General features: G+C 41.9%; 1 protein-coding gene across 2 annotated transcripts in view; it reads right to left on the bottom strand.

Moving 5' to 3' along the window:
* FAM53A (family with sequence similarity 53 member A) overlaps positions 1 to 21,678 on the bottom strand; it is a 70,070-nt gene extending 48,392 nt beyond the window's left edge. The window contains exons 1-2 of one of the 2 annotated variants that reach the window (XM_071447255.1): positions 21,560 to 21,678; positions 853 to 1,097 (exon numbers count right to left, since the gene is read on the bottom strand). In XM_071447255.1, the coding sequence (XP_071303356.1) occupies positions 853 to 930 (78 nt within the window). In that variant the 5' untranslated portion in view covers positions 931 to 1,097; positions 21,560 to 21,678. Of the gene's footprint in view, positions 1 to 852; positions 1,098 to 13,920; positions 13,943 to 21,559 lie in introns of those variants that run through there. The other variant, XM_071447256.1, reaches the window with a different exon arrangement.
* Positions 21,679 to 21,900: the final 222 nt, after the last annotated feature.

A 21,900-nucleotide genomic window follows, 5' to 3' on the forward strand; every position in this document is an offset into this window, starting at 1 on the left:
GTTCTTTTGTGTCCCACTGGAACATTGAAGTTTGACTTACAGAAGGGTGCCACTGTAATTAAAGTCAGCAAAACAAAATTAGTGCATTCCATACAGAACATGGTTTCAGGGTTCTCAGGTAGGCACCTGGAAGTGACAAGAGACTTTTCTGCATTACTCACTCTGGAGTAGCTATTTCATTCACAAGAGAGATGTGAAGAGAACAGACTCCTTCATGCCTGAACTGCATGCTTGAACCACATAATGCACCCAGAGATTAAACCAGCAAGAATAACACTATAAACTACAAAGTTTTTCAGAGCACCAGACATCTGAGACACTGAAAAAGCCAGGATCCACTCTACCAGGAACAACAACAGTCTGGTAGCAACCTGACTTTTGGGTTAACTGTATTTGCTTGATGATCTGTTTTCCTTCTGCCCAATGCTGATACTTACCTATGTGGTAGTGAAAGATTTTCAGATATAAAGCTATCAAGCACCTGGACTGTATGGGGTGAAGGACACATTTCTATGGGTTGAAGTTTTCATTTTGCTAGTAAAAAAGGAATCTTGAGATGCTTGGATACTCCTTTTTAGTCATTAGAACACTATTTCATGAATCTGGCTTTTTGCTATTTAAAATGAAGTAGCAAGTTTTAAAAGATCATTAAAGTAAGAAAGCATCACTTCAGAAACAGACTGAACACTGAAGATCCACTTTTCCTTCCCATTACAACTCTCAACCAACCTTGCAAATCAATGCTAACTCAAATAGCTGAATTCTGGCTGCTCTGCATTCTCAAATCTGTTATGCATTTGTGAGTTCCTTGGCATTTCACATTTATTTCATGTTGTTTTGGTAGATCCTTACCAGATTAATATTGTATGTTTTACAGGTCAGATCATCCAAGCTCTGGTTCTGCAGCTTTTCTGTTATTAGTGTTACCATGGTAGTTGTTCCTTTTCCACTGCTCACACAAGTGTTGGAGGCTCTTCAGTCTCTTCTTTCAATACTCATGAGCCATTTCTGTTTTGGTCTAGAATCTTGAGATTTATGCTTCCATCTTACTGCCAAAGTTTATTTCCAAATGCTGTCAGTGTATCATGTCTGCTTTCCTGTAAAATTGGATTAGAAAAAAAGGAAAAAGTCAGAAAAATTCTTGCATATATAATAATTAGTATTGTAATAACACAACTCGTATTTGGACTATTCCCTCATGCAAATATATCACTTTGTGACCTGTGCTGATGGCCTGGCATTGCAGATTATACATCTCTCCTCATGAAAGAATACTCCTATTTGAGATTTCACTGATGAAAATTTCAGAAAGGAGATGAGACTCATTAATGATGCAGATCAGAGTATATGGTTTGGCTGTTTCCTGCTACTGAATTGCTTCTACCTCGGAGTTTAATCCAAGGCAGAGGGAAATCGTCCCCTCATTTAAACTACTGAAGCCTAAGCCAGGTATATTGGAACAGCACATGACACAGGCACTTACCCACCAAACTGTTCTGCATGTTTAACACTATTTGGCATGTTAAAACAGTCTACGTTATTTTTTCATCACTAATCCCCTCTTAAAAAGAAAAGTGAAACAGTGGGTAATAAACACTATACACACTTCCTAAACCCTCAGCTACTTTTAATATCTTGCCCTGTGGTTTTTTCAGCTTTTTCTTTAAAGGTTACATAATTGTTACCTGTCAGCAAACACCAGATCTGGTAACCAGGACAGATTCCCATACACACAAAAGTAACACAGACAACAGCTTTGATATCTTTATTCTGTGAGCAGTCATCTAAATCAAAAGCACTAGGTTCATCAGCTGCCTCTTCTTATCTTAAAAACCCTCTACATATTTTCTCTCTCTAGTGGCCTGCATTAACCATTCTTGATGATTTAAGCTGGCCAAGCATGCTCAGGGACCACTTATGGAATCTAAAGTGAGAAGAGATCTTCTTAGAGGTATTTCCAAATTTAAACATGAGGCTTTGGGAAGGAACATTGATGCCACCAGGACCATAAGCTTACTTACATTTTCCAGTTTTAACATCTACAGTTTAAAAAAAAGGCAGAAAATTATTCTCAAATAACATTTCCATAAAATATTGCCTCTTCTACACTATTAATTAGCTGTTTAAATAACCAGTAGTAGCAAGCAAAAAAAGCAACTTGAGGCTATGAGTCAAGTTAAACCCGCTTAAATCTAAGATATTAATATTAGTAATGGTGATGTTAGACTATCTTTTAAAACCTGTTGCCTTTAAGTACATCCTCAGATATGCTTTTCATATGCTAACCATGCACTATTTGACCTTCACAGCAGTCTGTTACACACCAGCCTCCCTCAGCCTGAGAGCTATCCCATAAATGTAACTTCTACCCAACTTTTGGCCTTGTTCCTATATCTATCTATATAATTTTTTTTTTGCTGTAAGATAGAATGCTTAGAAATGCTCTTCCACCACAAATAATGCTACCCAGATAGCTGGGAATTCAGCTGGTCTGTTTTTACTTCATGTGTCCTATCTTTAAGAAAAGCACACAACTTGAAATATATACATCATGTTCTGAAATTGCACCAGGTCAAATATTAAAAAACCCTCAAGTTCACGCACTCACTGGTAAAGGTGGCACCTACACTGCTCAATGTGAGCAGTCAAAGCCAATTGTGGCTCATGAAGTGCTGAAGCCAAGTTTGAGGGCAAGCATGGGAACACAGCAGTATCCAGGGCAGCACAATCAAACATTGCTGTGCCCCTTCCAAACCTGGTGGAGTTTAAAGTAAATCAGGAAATCAAGAATAGAAGTCACAAGAAAGGCTGACTGGAGGTCAGATGTTGTTCCTTTACAGGTTGAAAACATACTGAAGAACTTCATTACTGGTGCAAGACTTTCAGATCCATGTTAAGGACAAATGGTTCCACTGCTAAGAACCAGCTGAAAAGTTCAGCAGATGTTTAATTACTTCTATTAGGAAGAGCCATAGAAGAATTTGTAGGTTTTTATTTCCCTCAAGCAAAAAAATCAAAATCCAATAAAGCTACCAAAGATGGGAGAAAAACTAATCTGTAATCAGTTAATTATATTTTGCTTAGTACTTCAAATGTTTCACTGCAATTTTAAGTCAGCTTAATACAAGCTAAAGTAAGGAGAGACTAGACAGAATGACATTAGACTTTAGTTAATGAACCAATTGAATCCAAGGATAAAGGGAAAGCAAATGAAATCACAGAAGCACAGCACTTTCAGAATCATGCTGAACTGTAGTTACCCACATTCATAAATCCTACCAGCTACTGAAATTAGTATTTGGGCACTGCAACCATTCAGGCCCTTTCTGACAGCATGGGACCCAATCAGCTCTGAAACACAGGCAATGTGGAAACCCCCCCAGAAAGTTTCATTTTAGCAGCTCACACTTACTATAATAATTTTTCAAATGGAGACATGCTCCACTGACAAAGTTTTATTTTTAAGCATGGGGCAGGGACAAAAAGGTGCTATTAGCCTGAAAAGCCTTCATCGAGCTGCTCTCACTTTCTCCTGCTCCCCAGCACAAGTAAATTCCATTTCTCAATTTGAAACCCAACCCTGATAGCAGGGCTTGTAGTTCAGATCAGAAGCACACTTCACAAGTGAATTCCCTTCTCACCCTTCTTAAATGTGCTTGATCAGTACATTGGTATTAACTGTTTTACACCAGAAATCTGTTCTTACTGGGCACTCCTTGTTAAGGATGACACAACAAACGTTTCAAGTGGTCAAAATGTCACCATCACACTCCTACCACTGAAATGTCACCATCACACTCCTACCACTGAAAGCCATTCTAGGTTGCAGTTTGATGTACCTCAGCTGCCAACACATTCTCTTCCCTGGCTATTTGTGGCCCACAGCAGAGTGCCAGCACAAGTGTTTCTGCTCATCACAGAGAACTAGATCAAGGAATTTTTATAGCTGGGTGAAACCAAAACACTTCCTTTTGTTTCTGGGAAATGTTGTTTTCCAGCTGGATCGGCTCCCCAGAGTGGTTTGCCATGAACTGGACACAAATGTTTGTGTGGGAGCCTTGTGGGATGCTGACACTGCCTGTCCAAGTACCTGTCCAACCACAGTGTCAGAAAGAAAACAAATCCCCCACACAAGAAAGCCAGCAGAAATCAGCATTTCCTACACTGAGGCACACATATTCTACTTCAATTAGAAATTAGATACCTTCTCCTGAAGCATGGTTTGAATGTGTTTTGCTCCCATCTTCCTTTCCCAATTTGGACTCTTTTGACTGGTCAAACTTACCAGCTCAAAGGGGTCTGAAATCCTCCCTGCAGCCTCAGCAGCTTCACTCAGTGACCAAACTCCTGGTTCACTCTGGTTGAACTATGTACACTCTACAAGGAATTGTTTCCCTCATCTTTGCTAATTAATATTGGCTGCCAGGAGACAAGAGATTTTCAGAATGACTTATCTATGGTCATTTTAAATCTTTGTTATTATGTATTTGTAAGCTTTTTGTCCCTCAGTACCTCCTAGAGAGAAGCTCCTCACTTAATTTTCCTATTTTTGAGGGTTTAGTTTATTTATTTTGAGACTCTCTGCTATGGTATGTGTTTAATGGATCCACAGAGAGAGAGAGGAAACTGTTTACTTTATGCACTTTTTCCACCATGATATTTTTCTAGAGCTGCTTAAAGGCAGCCAACTTTATTTTTCAGTCTCTCCTTATCATACTCTTCATGCTTATCAGGCTGAATCCCTCTCAAACTGCTCAGCACTTCACACTAATTGGATTTTCAGTACTATGAACCATTTGACCATCCCTGTTAGGGCAATGAGGATGCTGCTGAATTCACATGTTTTCAGCTGCCTCATGGCAGAGATCTTGGCACAATGCAGTCCTGCCCTGGCCTCCAGGGAGCCTGCAAGGACAGCCCACAGGTGACACACCTCTGCTGTCACCACAGGCAGCAGCAGCAGAGCCAGGGGCTGCCAGTTCAAACAGGAACATCCTCCAAGCCCTGAGCTGATAACAATAGGCCTTGGAGCTCCAAGTTGGATGCAGTCCTACAAGATTATGGCCATCCTTCCCTGAGCACCCCATCCTTTGTGGAGCCTGATTAGGTAGGACAGTGAGCAAGCTGAGACCTCCAAGATAAACACACACAACAAAAGATGTTACTCAGTCTCTGTCCTGGGAGAGCCTTAATCTTCCTACGATCTCCTTGAGCTGGGGGGCAGAGGTGAGAGGTGGGGAGGAAGAGAAGATTTTTTTGTTGTTGTTGAAAGGCAGATTAATCAAAAGGAATAAATGGAATATAAAATTCAAACTCCAAATGCAAGCCAAAGCTAACATTCCTCAAAGCTGGAGAATGAGCTGTGATGGAATCAGTATCACCACTGTCTCTGATTTAAAGTTCTTTTCTATTCATTCTGAAGGCTGAGAAAGGTAAAGATTCATTATTATATCTCTATAGTACTACTAAAGGAGAGAGCAAGTTCAGCTACAAGTAGTAATGACTTGTAAAATCTCTGCCAAAATTAACAGTGGAGATAGAACAGAAGTGCTCATGTCACAAATTCTGTATCTTCTCAGTGACATCACTAGTGTCTTTTTTGGGGAAGACTACTAAAAATACAGATTATCCAACCTCCCAGTCAATTAAAGGATGTCAGAAGCTCATTCAGTTTGACAAGCTACTTTCAAAGAGATGAAGAGTCCTGATGAAGAACACAAAGCCAACACAAAAAAAAAATCTCTCCTTGGCTCTAAGAAAGTAAGGCAGCCAGACTCATTTCCAACCCACTCCTCCTCCTCCTCTGCATCCTGCAGGACAAAATGTTCCAGCAACAGCTCATCTCAATGGGAAAATTTACATTTGTTTGAAACACTTCTAACAATTTCTTCTCTGTTTCTGGAAGTTCTATCTTGGATAAAGAAGAAGAGATCACAAGATTTTTAGATGATTTCCCCATAACACAAATGTAGGTGTTTCTTGGTGATCACTGTTCCATTCTTTTTCTGCCCATGGCATTAAAATGACCTGTGAGAACACAGAGAGTTGCTCCCTCTGTGACTTCACATTATTTTCCACTCTTTGCTCTGAGTGCTGCATGGAAACTTTATTACCAACAATCCCATACATGCACTTAGCTTGCTCCCAGCAGAAGAAAAGGATTAGCTGGAGTCAAAATTCCAATTGGGATAAGCAGCTCCTTTAAAATATTATCTCTGCTTCAGCAAGCCAAAGGAGCTAATCACTGCAGCAGTACTAGCTCCAGGTCTAGGTGATCTTGCTACTAGACTCTAGATCAAAGGTGATGGGATTTTTTTGCCTCCTGGCACTTTCTGCAGCATCCAAGAAGCACTTCAGAATTGAAACACCAGATAAAACTGATCAAGTTTTAACTGAGCATCATCTGTCCCATCCCACTTATGCTTGAACCAACTCTAAGCTGGAAGACCAGCTTTTCAGAAACTGCTAAGCTAATACTTTATGCCATCTGACAACAAGCTACAAAATTTCTAAGTTTCCTGCAATGCAAAATTCCAAATTCCAAAAGGGAAGGGAATATTCTATTTCTAAAAATACATATTTACTACAGTGCTAAGAAGTTCATAGAGAGGCTAAGCATTCCTTACAACATAAGTCTATTATTAATAACTTTTAGCCCAGAAAAGTTGTTGAGAGCAGGCACTTAAAAGAGAATTATTTGGATTCTATCCTTTCCAGCATTAATCTGCAGTGTGGTTATTCAGCAAACCTTCCAAAATTCCACATCGAGTAAAAAAAAAAAAATCTGTTTTAATTAGAAAGCTTCCTACAGCTATAAAGTTATCAATTACCATTTTGGGGGATTGGTACTAAAAAGGGACACCTCCATTTCCAACTTATTATACTTCAGGCATCCCCTCAATGCCATTAACTAGCACCCCTTTATTTTCTGAGGTTCTTTACAAAGAGGTTTTTAACAGTACATCAAAATAACAGTTTCTGACCAAAAGGGACAAAGAGAAAGGGGTTTATAATCCTAGTCTGTATTCTGTAGAAACTGTTTCACAACATCTAAAAAATGCTGTTTAAATTGTAGTTGTTCTCCCTGAAGGGTCCAGATGTGACAAAATAAAGCCTTAACACCACACTCTACTCATTCTAGAACTCTCAACAAACAAACCAAAGAACCCAGTTTGCAATTTAGAGTTTCTCTAAAAGGACTGAAGGCAGATTCCACGAGTTACAGAACCTCTTCTCTTACTCCATGAAGTGCTTTCATAAACCAGTTTTTATTAGAAGGAAACTTCAGTATTATGAAGTGTTCAAAGCTTGGATTCAGGTTGACACAACTCCAGCACAGAACACCAAGAAGGGACAAGAAAAATAGGCTAGAAGACATCCTTTACATCAAGTTATGGCCACTGGAGACAAATTTCAGATATTCCACAGGCTCTAAAGCACAAGGAATATCAAGAGCTCAGAACTGTCTGCTGAAGAATATACACCATTAATGTGCAAGGCAGGACTACAGATCACCACTCTGAGGTTAAAATTAGGGTTTGGGTTGTTAATGCCCCCAGAGACAGACAAGACTAAATATTAGGTCCACTTACCTCAAATGCAGAAAAATCACTATTGAGCCCAGAATTTTACTGTTTGACCCTACAGCATCATCACTAAGACCAGTTGATCACTAAGGCAGTTGAGACAAAATATAAACTGTTACTAAAATAAAGCTGCATCCTACACACTCACTTCTACTCCACCTCCCACACTTCAGATCCAAGAGCTCCTAATGAGAAGGAAGGGAAGCCTCAACCATCACCCACAGCCTCTGGATCCCACTTTACTTCAAAAAGACAGGTGATATGCTGGAAAGAAGTTAAAGGTATCACCTTACTTTGGTATTACCTTTGATGGTATGGTTTCCCATCCTTAGCTGTACATTTCACCCAGCTTGGCTGAGGAACACATACAAAACAAAGCCCTAAAATAATTTAATACATTTTGAATTAGAACCAAAATATTTTACATGATGAACTGTTGTCTGTAATAAATACACCCCTTTTACTTCTCAAGTTACTGTCAGTAGTTTGGGTTTGGCTTTAAAGCAAGATGAGAGTCACCTTCCAGAAAGAAAAAAGAAGGGTGGAAATAGGCAATGTTCAACCTTTGTCACAGTTTATAAAGTACACTTCTCAAAGCAACAGAAGTGGTGAACTAAGCTCAAGAGACTTTTTCCAGGTCATACCTAATTAAAGCAGGGAATATATCACTACAGAAAACTAGGGCTAAGAACTCAACTCAGCCAGAGGTTAAAGCATTTCTTATTGCCAACTCATATCAGTAAGAAGTCAGTCTCTCAGGTTTAAACCTGTCTTTCAGCCCTGATGAAGGCCAAATACTCATATCACAGTCAAGTCATCCTGCATCTTTTAAAGTATCTTTGTCAGACAGGCCAACAGATGAGCTGTGCCTTGTGTCTGATGCTGTAGAAAGATGCTGTTCCAAGATGCTTATGTTACTTACACTCTTGCCTAAAATAATCCACCACAATGACAAGGCAAGGATTTCATTAATTTTGCTGAAGAATATTTACATCTACTCTGTTTGGAGTTCCATTTGAATGAGCCATCAGTGCTGGCCCATGACCAGTCACCTCCCTGCAATGTGAGATTTGGACACTCTCCTCAGCCCTACTGCAGAAAGCCCAAGGCTACAATGAAACATTGAGGAACAGAATCTGATCTACTGAGGCTTGAACACATGAACAGCAAGCCCTTGGCTTTTGCTGTAATTATGAACTAAATGAACTAACAGTCATTATTTCAACACTGAACTACTCAAACCAAGAGCTATTGCCTGTTTAAGCAATTCAGAACAGAACCTAGTGGGCAATCTCCACCTTTTTTACTGTAACCTTCAGTGAATATTAGTAAAAGCTTAAAGCTCAAGTCCTACACAAATTACTTTCACCTCCACATCCTGGTTTTATAAATATGCTATTTAAAACCAATGGAAGTATTTACTTCATAGACTCAAATAGTAGTTCATACTGATAATATTAGTGTTTGGAGAAATCTACCAGACTTTCACTAAAGCAAGTGATCCAGACTGTACAAGACTCATAAGATTTTTTTTCTAGGGCTTCAAGAATGAAAAAATAGATCAACTGGCCCTACTGCCAAGATAGTTGCTTCACTTCACCATTTAGAAAAGCCAGAGAGGATAAAAAAATAATAATGAGTAGTATCACCTACTTTTGCTTAGTGTTTGCCCTTAAAACTGGGAAGTAAAACAGACACATATGCATAGTTCATAAATACCCAGGACTGAAAAAAACAAAGGAATGACCCTTCACTTGTATGGCAGTGACAATGATTACCCCACATACATCCTGCTTCCCTGTGACAGAATGGAACAACACCAGCACTGAAGTGCTGTTCTATTACCAAAGCCTATGGGCTTGGAGCTGAGGGATTACACAAATCTCTTCCATACATCCTGCTCCCAAAACACACACAGCTAATAAACCTCCTCCTGTTTGCCTTCAGGTTCATTCTGAGGAGTTTCAGACATCTGGTTGGCTTGTTTAAAATAAAAAGCCCAACTAGTAGGTTTGTTTTTATGATCCCAAGTGTGAAATGTTCTTGCTGGAGGCCTCAGGCCAGGTGAAAAACACTTATGTTAAGATGCTACTTCATGGCATTTCAGGGATCTAATGAGCTATATAATCTGCACACAGGGAAGTCTCCCTTCATTAGCTTGCATACAACTATGGAAATTAAAAATGAGGAACCCATGGTAGTCCAAATATTCTTCAGTAAATAGTACAGCTGGTGAACTGCAGATAGCACTAAATTTATAACTCAAGTTCTGAGCAGTATTCCGTAAATATCCATACATCCCAATGCTTACAGCAACGTGAAGCACATTTCTCCAAGCCTCACTGTACTTATTTTTCATACTATGAGTAATATTTCCTTCTCATGACCAAGTATTATGCCCAATTTAGCAGCTTAAGAAAAGTGTGTCTTTGTCTCAAAATTGGAACTCTCCAGAAGATCACTGTACAACTATACTGAATGAGCATATGGATGTGTGTACCCTTATTTTAGCAGTTCACTGTTTACATATTTTCATATAAAAACCTAAAGAAAGCAAATTACAGGAAGAGTTTACACAACAGTAAAGTCTATGGAGGCTTCCATAAAAATAGTTAAAGCTTGCTGCTACATTATCTGTGTGGAAAGAACATGGAAATGCATTGAACAGATATGAAATATGGTGTGCAGCTGACAACCAAGTTCCATCTCATGGCCCAAACTTGTTCTCTATCACGGCTCACCATCTGCAATTTGTCACTGAAGAAACCCTACCTCATGTGGCAGGGGATACCACCTCAAGAGGTGGCACACAAAGATCCCAAGTTCTACAACACCCATGTAGTCACCATTAGAACCCAGAATATAGAACTAGATCCATTAGAACCCAGAAAATAGAACTCAAGTACCACACAGCTTTCAAATAGCAAAATTTTCTTTTAAATAAAGAGGTTTCGGTATCACACTACAAATAGCAAAACTGAGTGGTAGTTTAAAGAATTTCTTGTTGCTTTGCTAAACTATGGTTCCTATCAACTTAATAGTTGGTTTCCAACTTGTGTTTTGCACATACCACAAGCTTTTGAATGGTGAAGTCTCTGAAGGGATCTGCACTACATATAATCTGCTCTACATGTGACCTCTCAGTCCACAAATGACCCAAGTATGAGAAGACCACAAATTAAAGCCCATTAAAATAATGGAATCAAATACAAAGACAAAGGCAGTACACATCAATACTGTGTGTGCTCTCAGCATTCAATTCAGACATTACTTCAAGTGTCACCAGGGACATCCCTCTTGCCAGACCTATTAAAGGTATTTCAATAAAAATTAGTTCAGTTGAGCTGTGCAGTTCTGACTAGTTCACTAGACTATTTGAAAAGCCAGGTAACTACTTTGTCTCAATGCAGTCAGCCTTGAGCAGCACAGTGAACAGCTGGATCCAGGAAATGCTGTGGTAGAGGTCAGGACACAAACCAAGGGCTACACACTGCAGTAGGTATCTAGAAAAAGCACTTGTAACAATTACATCAACTAGTGAAATTTCATGAGACAAAGTTACACCATGTCAGAGAAGGGAAAAAAAGTGAACTACTTTAGCTACATTATTATGATTGTTTTTTCTTTAAATACTGGAAGAACGCCTTTGCTTGATGGAACAGCTCAGTATTTTCTGTGTGCTACCCCAATACTACCTGATGTTCAATGAACAGCTCATTACTTCTAGCAGCAAATTCTATGGAAAGATTTACTTGTCAAAGGGGATCCACAGAAGTCACCAAAACTCCAAATTACAAAGTTCACTCACAGAGGATGGGCTACAAAGCCTTAATGTAAAACCATGCCCCTGATACAGGAAGCAAACAGGCACGAGGTGCCAATTAGTACACAAATACTATAGGCCATACTTCAGTCAGTATAAACCAAAATAACTACTTTATTTGAGCACAAAAATGCCAGTAGAAAAATGAGTGTTGAGGAAGGCCTTCACTTTTAACCTTCCCTGAGTGGGACAGAAATGTAGCAGCTTTGAATGGCACAAGTTAAGTCACCTGGCAAGTCCAGCACATAACATTCACAGACAGCAACTGTGCAAAGGAGGACAGGACCAAGAGTGTTGGAGGAGAAATGGAAACCTCCCACTTGGGCAGGTACCTTTACAGCATTCTGACAAGATCAACTTTGGTAACCAAGCTGAAGCACAAAACAGTAAAGATTTATCTGATGGAGTCAACAGTACCAGAGATGTGGTCTTTCAAATGATCTTTCAATGCTGACAAAAAGTGCACCCATCTAAGCTTCCTTTAAACTAAACCTCTGAAATTACACCTGGGTTCCTGGTATCTTCACACATGCAAAGGTTAAATCACTATAATCTGCAAAAAGTGGTGACATCTTTTCTGCTGAAGAGCTGAAACAAACAACTGTGTTGGGGAAGTTACTGGCTGAGCACCTGGACTCAAGAAGAACTGAAGTGATAAACAAAGTTCTGACAGCTGCAGCCTTTTCTGCAGGTGCAACAGGCATTTACTTCATGGCAGTTTGGCTCAGTTCAACAGCCAGTTCAGAACTCAGAAATAGGTTTGGTATTATTTGATCAGCTTGTGCTCCAGTGAGAAAAGAACAAAGGGAAGGTCCCCCCAAACTAGTTCCAAAGTTTAAAACTGTCTATTTAACAGGACTATAAAGTTTAATCTCAAGAACACATGGAATTTTGCAGCCAACTATGTTAGCAAAATTGGAGTATCACACTTTACACAGAAAAACCTGCCACAGCCATGAACACACCTTGAAAGAGCTTTTCTGAACACAGCCTCCCCATAATCCTGTTTAAGGTCTAACACTTACAAACAACTATTAACCTAAAGTACACTCTGCACAAATTTCACCATCCACATTGCCTTTAACTTCCCAACACCAGCTGATGCTGCCTTGCTGCTCTGGTAAGATTCTGTGGGCTCAGAGTGGTCACTGAGGTAATCCCATCTAACAAACACTCAATATCTTTAGCAAAGGACTATCAGACTTTCTAAACCTCTGCTCAATTTAACACTGCAGCATGGTTTCAAAGTGTATCCTTAGAGCATCCAGTGGAAAGAATGAGTGGAAGACTCATTATTCCAGCCTATAGCCAGGCACAATAAAACTTCTAACTACACTCAAATACATGTGTGATGAGAGAGAATAAACTGCTACACATGCAAGGACTATAAATAAGGCAATGATAAGAGCAAGTCTAAGGGAATTCTTGAATGGCAGAGATGTAAAGAAAGTTTAGAGAAGGAGGTGCTGGAGAAAAACCAACAAATAGCACTTACAGAACTGTGTCAAACAACCCCAACAGAGACAGGGCTCAGAAAAATCCATTTCTATGCAGCACAAGATTTATTATGTGCATCAAGTTTGACAGAGGAGATAATATGAGAACTAAGATTTCAAACAGAGAAAATTGCACCTATAGAGACGTCAAGAAATACTTACAAATACAAATCCAAGAAAAATACTTTAAAGAAAAGCTCTTCCAAATGGTGGAGCTTATCCTTTGACACACAGCTTGCAATGAAAGAGCAATTTTATCTCAAGAATGGACAGCTTCAAAGAATTCTAACTACTGATGACTTCAGTCACTCTGTAACACCTGGAATTATTTGCAAGGTACTAGATTCAGGCTGTTATGTGATATATTTAAATACAGACAGAAACAGGACATGGTTGGGGCTTTCTTAAAACAAACAAACAAGGGTTTGGACATCAATTTGAGGTTAGGCCTGTCTTCATTCTATGCCTGCATTAAGAAAAAGGTCAAAATTCATGCAATAAGTCTTTAATTCTCCCACATTGAAGCAGAACCTCTGGGAAGAGTGGGAACCTTTTGTGAGCACTGCAGGTGTGCAGCACCCACCTGGCTCACTGGGACATCAGTGCAGCAGGGGTTAGGGGCAGGGAGGAACCTGTGAGCTCACACACCTACATTGTACAGCCTTGTGCTGCTGGGAGGTAAGCAAAGGCATCTTTGGGGGACAATCACAGCCAGAGAGCAGCTGCCAGTGGTGTGTGGGAGAATCCAGAGCAGGAACCCAGCTCAGTTCCATTTCTGTGCTTCCTGTGATCTGCTGCTGGCACAGGAGCCTTGTTCTATGTAGGAGAACAGCAGGAAGGACTGCAAGACAGCCTTAAAATCCTGCATAACTCTGACAAGTTTGAAAACTGTTCTGCAATAATAATGGGATACAAGTGAGTTCTGAAAGGCACACTCAGGCAGGATTAAATTAACAAACAGGAAGGCAGGTTCTTCAGAAGAGGGCTGTGAGCTAGGTGAGATCAACAGGCTGACCTTGAAATGAGTGTTAAGCTGGTGTAAAAAAGTCCAGTGTATGGGGATGCATAAACAGGAATATCAGCTCCAGGGCACACAGAACCACTTTTTCACTCCACTCAGCACAGAAAGTCTCCACTGCAGTACAGACTTGGGTTTTGAGCACCACACTTGAAGCCCAATGTGAACTAACCTGAGAGAACAACAGGAATGATCAGAGCTGAAAAAACATGATGTCTCAGGAAGACCTGAACAAACTAGTTTTATTTAAAACAAACGTATCATGAGGGTGGAGGGTAAGGCAAGGAAGCAGGAACATTGCAAATAACAATTCAAATATTTTTAAAGAGGACTTACTACAGGGGAAGGAATAGCTGTCCCTTATGTCCAGGGAATGTGGCAATAAGCTTGACCTGCAGGAAGGAAGATGTCTGGTTTCATATTCAGAACAAGTTTTAATACTGAGGACAGCAAACCACTGGACTAAAGAGAAAGAAGAGCTGCTCAAGCTTCTGTTATCAATCACATCAGATCTGCAATACCAGTATGGGGCAGGAGACTCCCTATCAGCCTACACCTTTCACAGCCCTACTTTATTTTTTAATGACAAACTCAGTTTCAAGCCCCTGTAATGTTTTTGCTTATCCTCCTACAATGTTTTTTGAGTTTCAATGAACTAGAAGTTACTTTTCTGATTGTTCACATTAAAACTTCAGGACTTGCACAATCAGGTTATTGTATTATTACCAAAGAAAGTCACACCTGCCCCACACTTTCTCCACACAGAAATCAATCCCCTCCTCTGGCAGCATGCAAGTTTCAGCAATATTACAGTATCCTGCTGCATCCCTCTTGTGACCAAGAGAAGCCAGAAGCCCATTACTTCAGAAAGACAGGCGTGCTCTGCCTTCTAACAACCCAGCAGGGTGATGTAATGGATTTCACTGATGTGGTGTCAAGGCACTGTCACACAAACATGTGTGCACCTTTTACTGCACTGCCTCAGGCTGGTTTAGGACTTCCTGAGGATGGAAAATGCTGCACACAGCAGCCAAATACTCCAAAACAAAAATTAAGATATGCAGCATTTTACAGATGGGGAGTTGAAGCAAAGAGCATTAGTTACAGCCAGAGGTCACGTTTAAACTGCAAAATCCAAAGTCACTAAAGCACAGAGGAATTAACTCTTAAGAGGTCAAGAATAAATAGGCCACCTAAAAAGCATAAAACAAGACAAAGCACTATCCTTTTTCATCCTCTGTAATAGTTTGGTGCTACAAGTATTTATCCAGGTACTTCTCTGCTTTATTAAAGGACATTCTTCTGATTTGTGAAGCATGAAAACAGAAGAGCAGCAGCAGTCCACCTTACCCTCCCACAGTTCAGCAATTTCTTCTCCAAACATTGAAGCAGAAAAGCCTGGTCAGGATGGGGTGCTAATGGAAGAGAAGGATGAAGTCAGCAGGCACATATGCAGCCAAGCTCAAGCAGACTACTGTGCATCCTGAGAAGGGAACAGGCCAGGCACCAGGCTGGCATTGGAACGTGCTGGCTCACATTCCAGTAGTGCCAGCAACACCCCTGTTGTTGTCTCCTCACCTTTGGGAGCCTCTTACAACAGGCAGCAGCACTTCAGTTCAGCCTCCAAGCTACTCACACATCTCAAACTCATCAAGGTTCAACTCTGTTTCATTTCATGTTTCATTTTTAAGAAATGAAAGCATGAAGTGCTGGGTACTTGTTCCTTTCTACCTTCCCACTACAAGAAATACATGATGTACTTTAGTCAATTCATGTAAGTAGTTCTTGAATGCTGTTTTCATTACCCCTCTCATTTACTAAACACTGCATCAGATGACACTCTGAAGCACTAATCTGGAGGCATGCTCACACACCAGTACCCTCCATTCTAACTGATAGCAATGAATCACTTGCCACTACTATCACACTGGGATAATTAGGCAAAGAGGTTCCTTTTTTTTTTTAAATCAGGATTGTAAATTTAACTGTCAGTTCATTAAAAACATTGTACAAACATACAAATAGGTCTCAGGTATCTAAATGGAGACCGGCACTTAAAAAAATCAATAAATCACACCCTCAAACAATCCACAGATCAGAAGTTTGCTGTGTTATGGAAACATAACAAGGTACAAAAACCACCTGCAACCTTTACATACTGACTAAGAAATGCTGAGCTGCAGAAGGCAGAACCTCAGTTCCAGACCCATCATCCTGTCCCAGCCTTGTTCCCACAATTCTGTTTCATAACCTGCATAACACCTGAGGCTCCAAACCTTCACCTCTCCCATATTCTGTGTGCTACTCTTGGAAAGTGGCAGCTGATAATGCCACAGGGTTTGACACACAGCTTTTGTCACTTGCCCCCTGCCTTAAACACAATAAACTTTCATCCCTCTAAAACCAAAGGAGGTCACATAAACAGAAACCTTGAAGGAAGACAGAGAAGTGCATTTTTCATTGGGGAGTTAAAGGAAAAAACTTCTTTTAAAAAAGCATTTTCATTCTAAACAAACTTTTGAGAGCAGAATAAAGAACAAAAATATCATAGGGTATCTAGTAGTAAGTGTATGAGATGGATGAATACTTAAGCAAGACAAATCTAAAGCCACAATTAAGAAGGTGAAACATAACACATGTGCACAGCACTGAAGGAATGATTTAGAGCCACTGACATCAACACAAGCTGTGCAGAGCAAAAATTAAACACACTGCAATAATAATCTGAACTGCCCAATTAGGTTAAAAAATACATTTACCCTACAAATTAAAAAACCTCCCAAACCCCTCGAAGGCATTAATGCTGTTCACAATGTTATTTGAGATGCAAATTAGGGACCTAAAGTTAATATAACACCAACAGAAGTTTCTATTATTCCTGTTAATGGCTAAAGGGGAGGTGACAGTAGAAGAAAAGCCACAGCCCTGTTACATGAGGTCTTATTAGGACAGCACACATTTTCCTTAATTTTTAATACCTTCACTTTAATGCAGAACTGGGCAAGTTAAAAATGTGATCTTTTATAACCCAAGAAAACTGGAGTGAATTAAATAAATAGCAAGTTGGCTGACAAGGGTGGCTGGATAAGGGGTATCTTAAGGAGAAACAGGTATTCCTTTAAAAAAATGGAATTCAGATCCTGTCTTCCAGCATCACAGATCTCAGGCTAAAGCACAAAAGTGAAGGTACAGACAGTGATGCTGCAGTTGTTTCTTCAACTATTTCCTGTACCAGCTGGGTGCTCCAATTCTGAAGCTCAGCAAATGCAGGAACAGCTTTCTTGCAGCTCAAACACAATGATGTGTAGGTCTTGGTACACACAGTCACTTTTGCTAATGACACTTGCAGTGAAAGCTCCAGGCCAAATAAAAAGCTGCAGCTTGATTTCACACCCTTGGCTCTGTCTGCACAGACAGACTCACACACACTGAAGGGCAGCTGCCATCACTGGCACTGGGTGTCCCCAGCTCTGGGCTGATCCATCACTGACAACTCTCCCCAGTGCTCTCCTACAGCTGAATTCTCACAGGAACTCAAACCAGTGTTGTCATATCAGGTTCAGAGCAATGATGGGAACACCAGCTGATCAGAACAATTGTTCTTACTGTTAACACCCAACCTGCAAAGCATAGCTGCATTTCACCAGAATACACTCAAGTTCAAACAGCAGAAAGCCAATTATATTAATTTTGTTGTTATAACTCAGTAAATATCCTAACTGAAACATTTCCTATTACCATAAAGCATAATATTCAACTGCTTGCTTAAAAAAAGTGCTGTCAGTAAACTGAGAGCCATAACCCAGATAATGTATTTAGTAACAACCCTGCCTACTTCCTCCCCTCAACCTAAAAATTAGCAGCAACATGGCCTTCAGAAGTTATTTACACCCACTGCAAAGCATTAGCAGTTAGCTGAGCAGCTTCTTGCCAGCTTGCTAATGATATTATTCCCCAAAACAACCAAAAAAGACAAAAAGCACCAAATATAGAAAGGGCTACGTTAAGAGTTGACTGTTACCTTGATTTCAGATTTCTCTATACTTAACAGTACCAAAATATCCAGCTGGATAGTCACAAAAAAAATGTAGAGCAGCCTAGAAAGAAGTTAAAGAATATGCCACACCCCTCCCTTTCTTTTTTACAGGCCTCCTCTTGAGTGAGAAGAAAATCCTTAAAGAAAACCATTTTCTGAAAAATGACTGTCTCAATTCCCCTAACAGAGTTTATAATTAAGAGAAATCAAAGTGAAGGTGGTTGTTTTTTTTTTTAAAGACTCATCACTGGATTGCATTTCTTCAGTGCTAAGATCTCCTTAAGAACACAAACTTTGTGACAACCAAAAAGCAGATTGTCCATGTCAAGGGCTCCCTCACAGGTGTGCAGAGTCAAGAGATTAAAATTTACCTACCAAGAAAGTATCAGACACTGCACTGACTCCAAGTACCTGCATTTCTATGAATTTCATGAATTCTATTCATGAACAGGGCTTCCTTGTGCTGATGAAGCCCCTTCAGGGGTGCCCATAAAGCCCTTCACAGGTTTTTGTGAGTAGCTTCACCCCCGCCATAAGGTTATGTTACAATATCTAAAGTAAAAGTTGGAGATAATCCCACAATGGACAGAAATCTCTCACAGTTAAAAACAGAGTACCTGCAACATCTGGTAACTACCAGATCTCAAGAATGTAGTAATAAAAAAGTCCAAGAAGCTTATTTAACAAAAATAAAAATTACAGTTTAAAGCAAGCAAAGTTTTGTCTAAAAAGAAAGCACAGAGCTTGAGAGCTTGCAGGAGAGAGAGAGAAGCTCCCTGTTGCCAAAATACAAAATTTCTGTTTATATTATGACCATCAACATACACAAAAAGAAATGTAAATCATAACATAAATACTAATATTTTCCACTAAAGGCTAAAGGAGACTTCTTACTAGTTCTTAAGACAACTCAAAGCAGAACCACAGAGGACAAATTTTTAGAACAAAAACTCAAAGCCAGCATCAAAAAAGTGGAGGAGCAAGGAAAGAATTGTGTTTGGAAAGTTTTAAGTACACCATGATTCTAAAGGGAATAATCTATCAAACCACAGGAGGTGACTAGAACTGCCATCATCACTGCTAACACAAAGGAATGTAGATTGGGGGGAGGCAACAGAGGAAGGGGGAGAAAGCACAGAGAAGGGAAAAGAAGGAACTAAAAAAAGGGAGCCACAGTAATGGCTACCAGACTCTCAAGGAATTCCTAAAGGAAAGAATAAATCCTTCAAGGTTTTGTTTTAAATAAAGCAATCCATGCAATAAATTGCAGTCTTCTCAGCACAGTCAGGCTTTCAGTTTATCTGCCCACCATATTTTCATAAATATACTTTTACACCTCTACTAAATTTCCAAAGCTTAACACAATGGTTGCAAATATAAATATTTCTTCTTTCAGCCTCCTCATTCTTCTGAATCATAGTGCCCTGCAGAAAAACAGCTTTTTGAAAGGAAGTAGGGAAGTTTAACCATCCTGACCTTAAAATAACCCTTTACAATCGTTTAACCAACTTTAATTCCCCAGTCAGAGAGACAATAACCATGGGTTAGGCACTGGCAGGTAAAGGCCACTAGAGGACTGCCAGATTACCACAGGAACATCCCAAAAAGGTATCATATCATTAGGGGGCTGATCTTGCAGATCACTGTCTGGAGTTTGTGTCTAACAGGCAACATTTACTTCCATAGGATGAAGAGTAGCATCTTGCTACTGATGCAAAAAAATAGGGCTCATTAAAAATAGCAGACATGTTAATATGAACAGCATTTCAAGGAAATTCAAAGTCAGTGAGTAGTGAACCCATTTTCTAGTTCAGAGTTCCACCAGCTTGTGTAGAGCTACTTAAAATGTATGGGTTTTTTGTCTGAGAGCAATTCTTCCAGACATTTTTGGAAGCTCAGTAACTGTAAGGATACAAGCTCTTTGGGCTTGAACAAGCACACTGCACCTCCAATAAAACCAGATCAAGTAACATGCTTCATCAGGAAAGTTTTTGCTATTCAGCAAGCATTGTGCTCCACATTTCATAAGCCCCACTAGAAGCAAGCAGACCATTCACAATTAAAACACACCCAGAAACATTTCAGCTTGCCACAAGAGATACAAACTTACTGGTTCTTGCCAAAAATGGCAAATTTTTCTGACAAAAATACTTGCTATCAGTCGGGGAGGCAATGCAACAGCATTGGCTCTAATAACTGTTCTCAGGAGCTAATTTTAAGGTAGGCATAGCAAACCAGAAAATGGATTTGACCAGCTGGCTCAACCCATCCCAGGCAGAGGACTTGGTGAAAGCCAGGGACAGATTCACCCAGTCCCTCTCAACCCTGCAACCCCAAAGCTGGGGTGCTGCTGCAAAACTTCTGAATGCTGGCATGGGGATGTCTTTCCCTAAAGGGGAAAAGGCCTGAACTCTTCCATCCCAGCCCCAGGAGTTCAGATCCCTGAACACCAATCCTCAGAAGCCTCCACAGCGGGTGCCTGCTCTGTCTCATAGGACCTAAAGAGACCTCCTGAAAGAGCACCCAGAATTTCAAGCACACATTTCTATCCAGCCTTCCAGCAGGTCAGAAGACATCTAATAAGCCAAATAACCAGAACAAAGCCATGTTACTGCCCTTAGAAAAGCTGGGATAACACAAAGAGCCCATTCACTCGCCCACTGAGCCCAACTGGTCCCTAAACTTCGGGGCCATAAACTAGAAATCAACTTTCCTATTGCTGAGGGGAGGGGAAGGAAGAAAATAGCCACTGTTTCCACCCTGGAATCATTATGGAAGGCAGCTATTGTGGAAAAACAGGCATCTCCACAGAGGTAACTCTATCCTTGAGCCAGACAGGGGGGAATCGCCTCAAAATCGCCGGGGTACGTGCCTGCAGACATGTGTTTCCAGGGCAGCGGCACAAAGGAATGTCCGAGCCCCGCCGCGGCCGGGCACCTTCCCTTCCTTTCCCCGCACGGCCGGGCCGGGCCAGGCCCGGGGAGACCCGGCAGGGCCGCGCAGCCGGCCCGGATGGCGCCCAGCAGCGCCCGGGAACGCCGGTAACTTCACCGGGGGCTCCGGGCTCGCTGCCTCCCGGCGGGGCGGCCGCTCCAGCTCCCAGCGGGCGCACAGCGGCGGCCCCGGCAGTGCGGGGGGAGCGCGGCCCGGGCCGAGCACGGACAATGACAGCAAAGCGCACGATCCGATCTGCACAGCGCTTTACCTATGTGCCGAGGTAAGCGGAGCGATGAGCAGCCCGCAGCCCTGCGGCAGCGGGAGGTGACGCTGCGGGGAAGCGCAGCCTCGGGGTGACACCCCCGCCCCGGAGGGTCCCCCGGGCCGCGCTCGCCGCCCCGCCCGCCCGGAGCTACGCGGTGCGTACGGCCTCCCGAGCTCCGCCAAGGGCTGCGAGGATGGCCGGGCCGCCTCCCCTGTGCCTCGCACTGCCTGCGGGCCGACAGCGGGGCTGCTGCCTGTACGGCTGCTGCCTGCAGGGCTGTTATTACCTGTTCGGCTGTTGCCTACACGGCTGTTACCCGCACGACTGTTGTTACCTGCCGGCCGCGCTCGTTGCCCCCCCCACCCCGCTCTCCCCCCCACCACGGCAGCCGCCGGTACCTGAGCGGCCGCGCCGCCTCCCCCGTGCGTATGGACCGGCCTGCTCAATGGCAACCGAACAAAACACCGCCGGCCACGCCCCCTCCACCGCCCGCCCGCGCCCATTGGCCGCGCCGCCCGCCCGCCGAACCTTGACCCGCTCTGCCATTGGCCGGCGGCGCTGTCGGGCCCCTCCCACAAAGGGGCGGGGGGCGGGCGCTGCCCCGGTCGCGGCAGGGACGCGCAGCTGTGGTGCCGGGTGGGGTGAGGGACGCGCGTTGGACTACAGCCCCCAGGAGGCCTTGCGGCGGCGCGGCGCTGTCATTGGTTGAGCAGCGCGCGTGCGGAGGGGCGAGGGGGGC

The sequence above is a fragment of the Agelaius tricolor genome, unplaced genomic scaffold, assembly GCF_023055355.1.
Source record: "Agelaius tricolor isolate 1412-34295 unplaced genomic scaffold, bAgeTri1.0.p SCAF_24, whole genome shotgun sequence".
In the NCBI taxonomy this organism is placed as follows: domain Eukaryota; kingdom Metazoa; phylum Chordata; class Aves; order Passeriformes; family Icteridae; genus Agelaius; species Agelaius tricolor.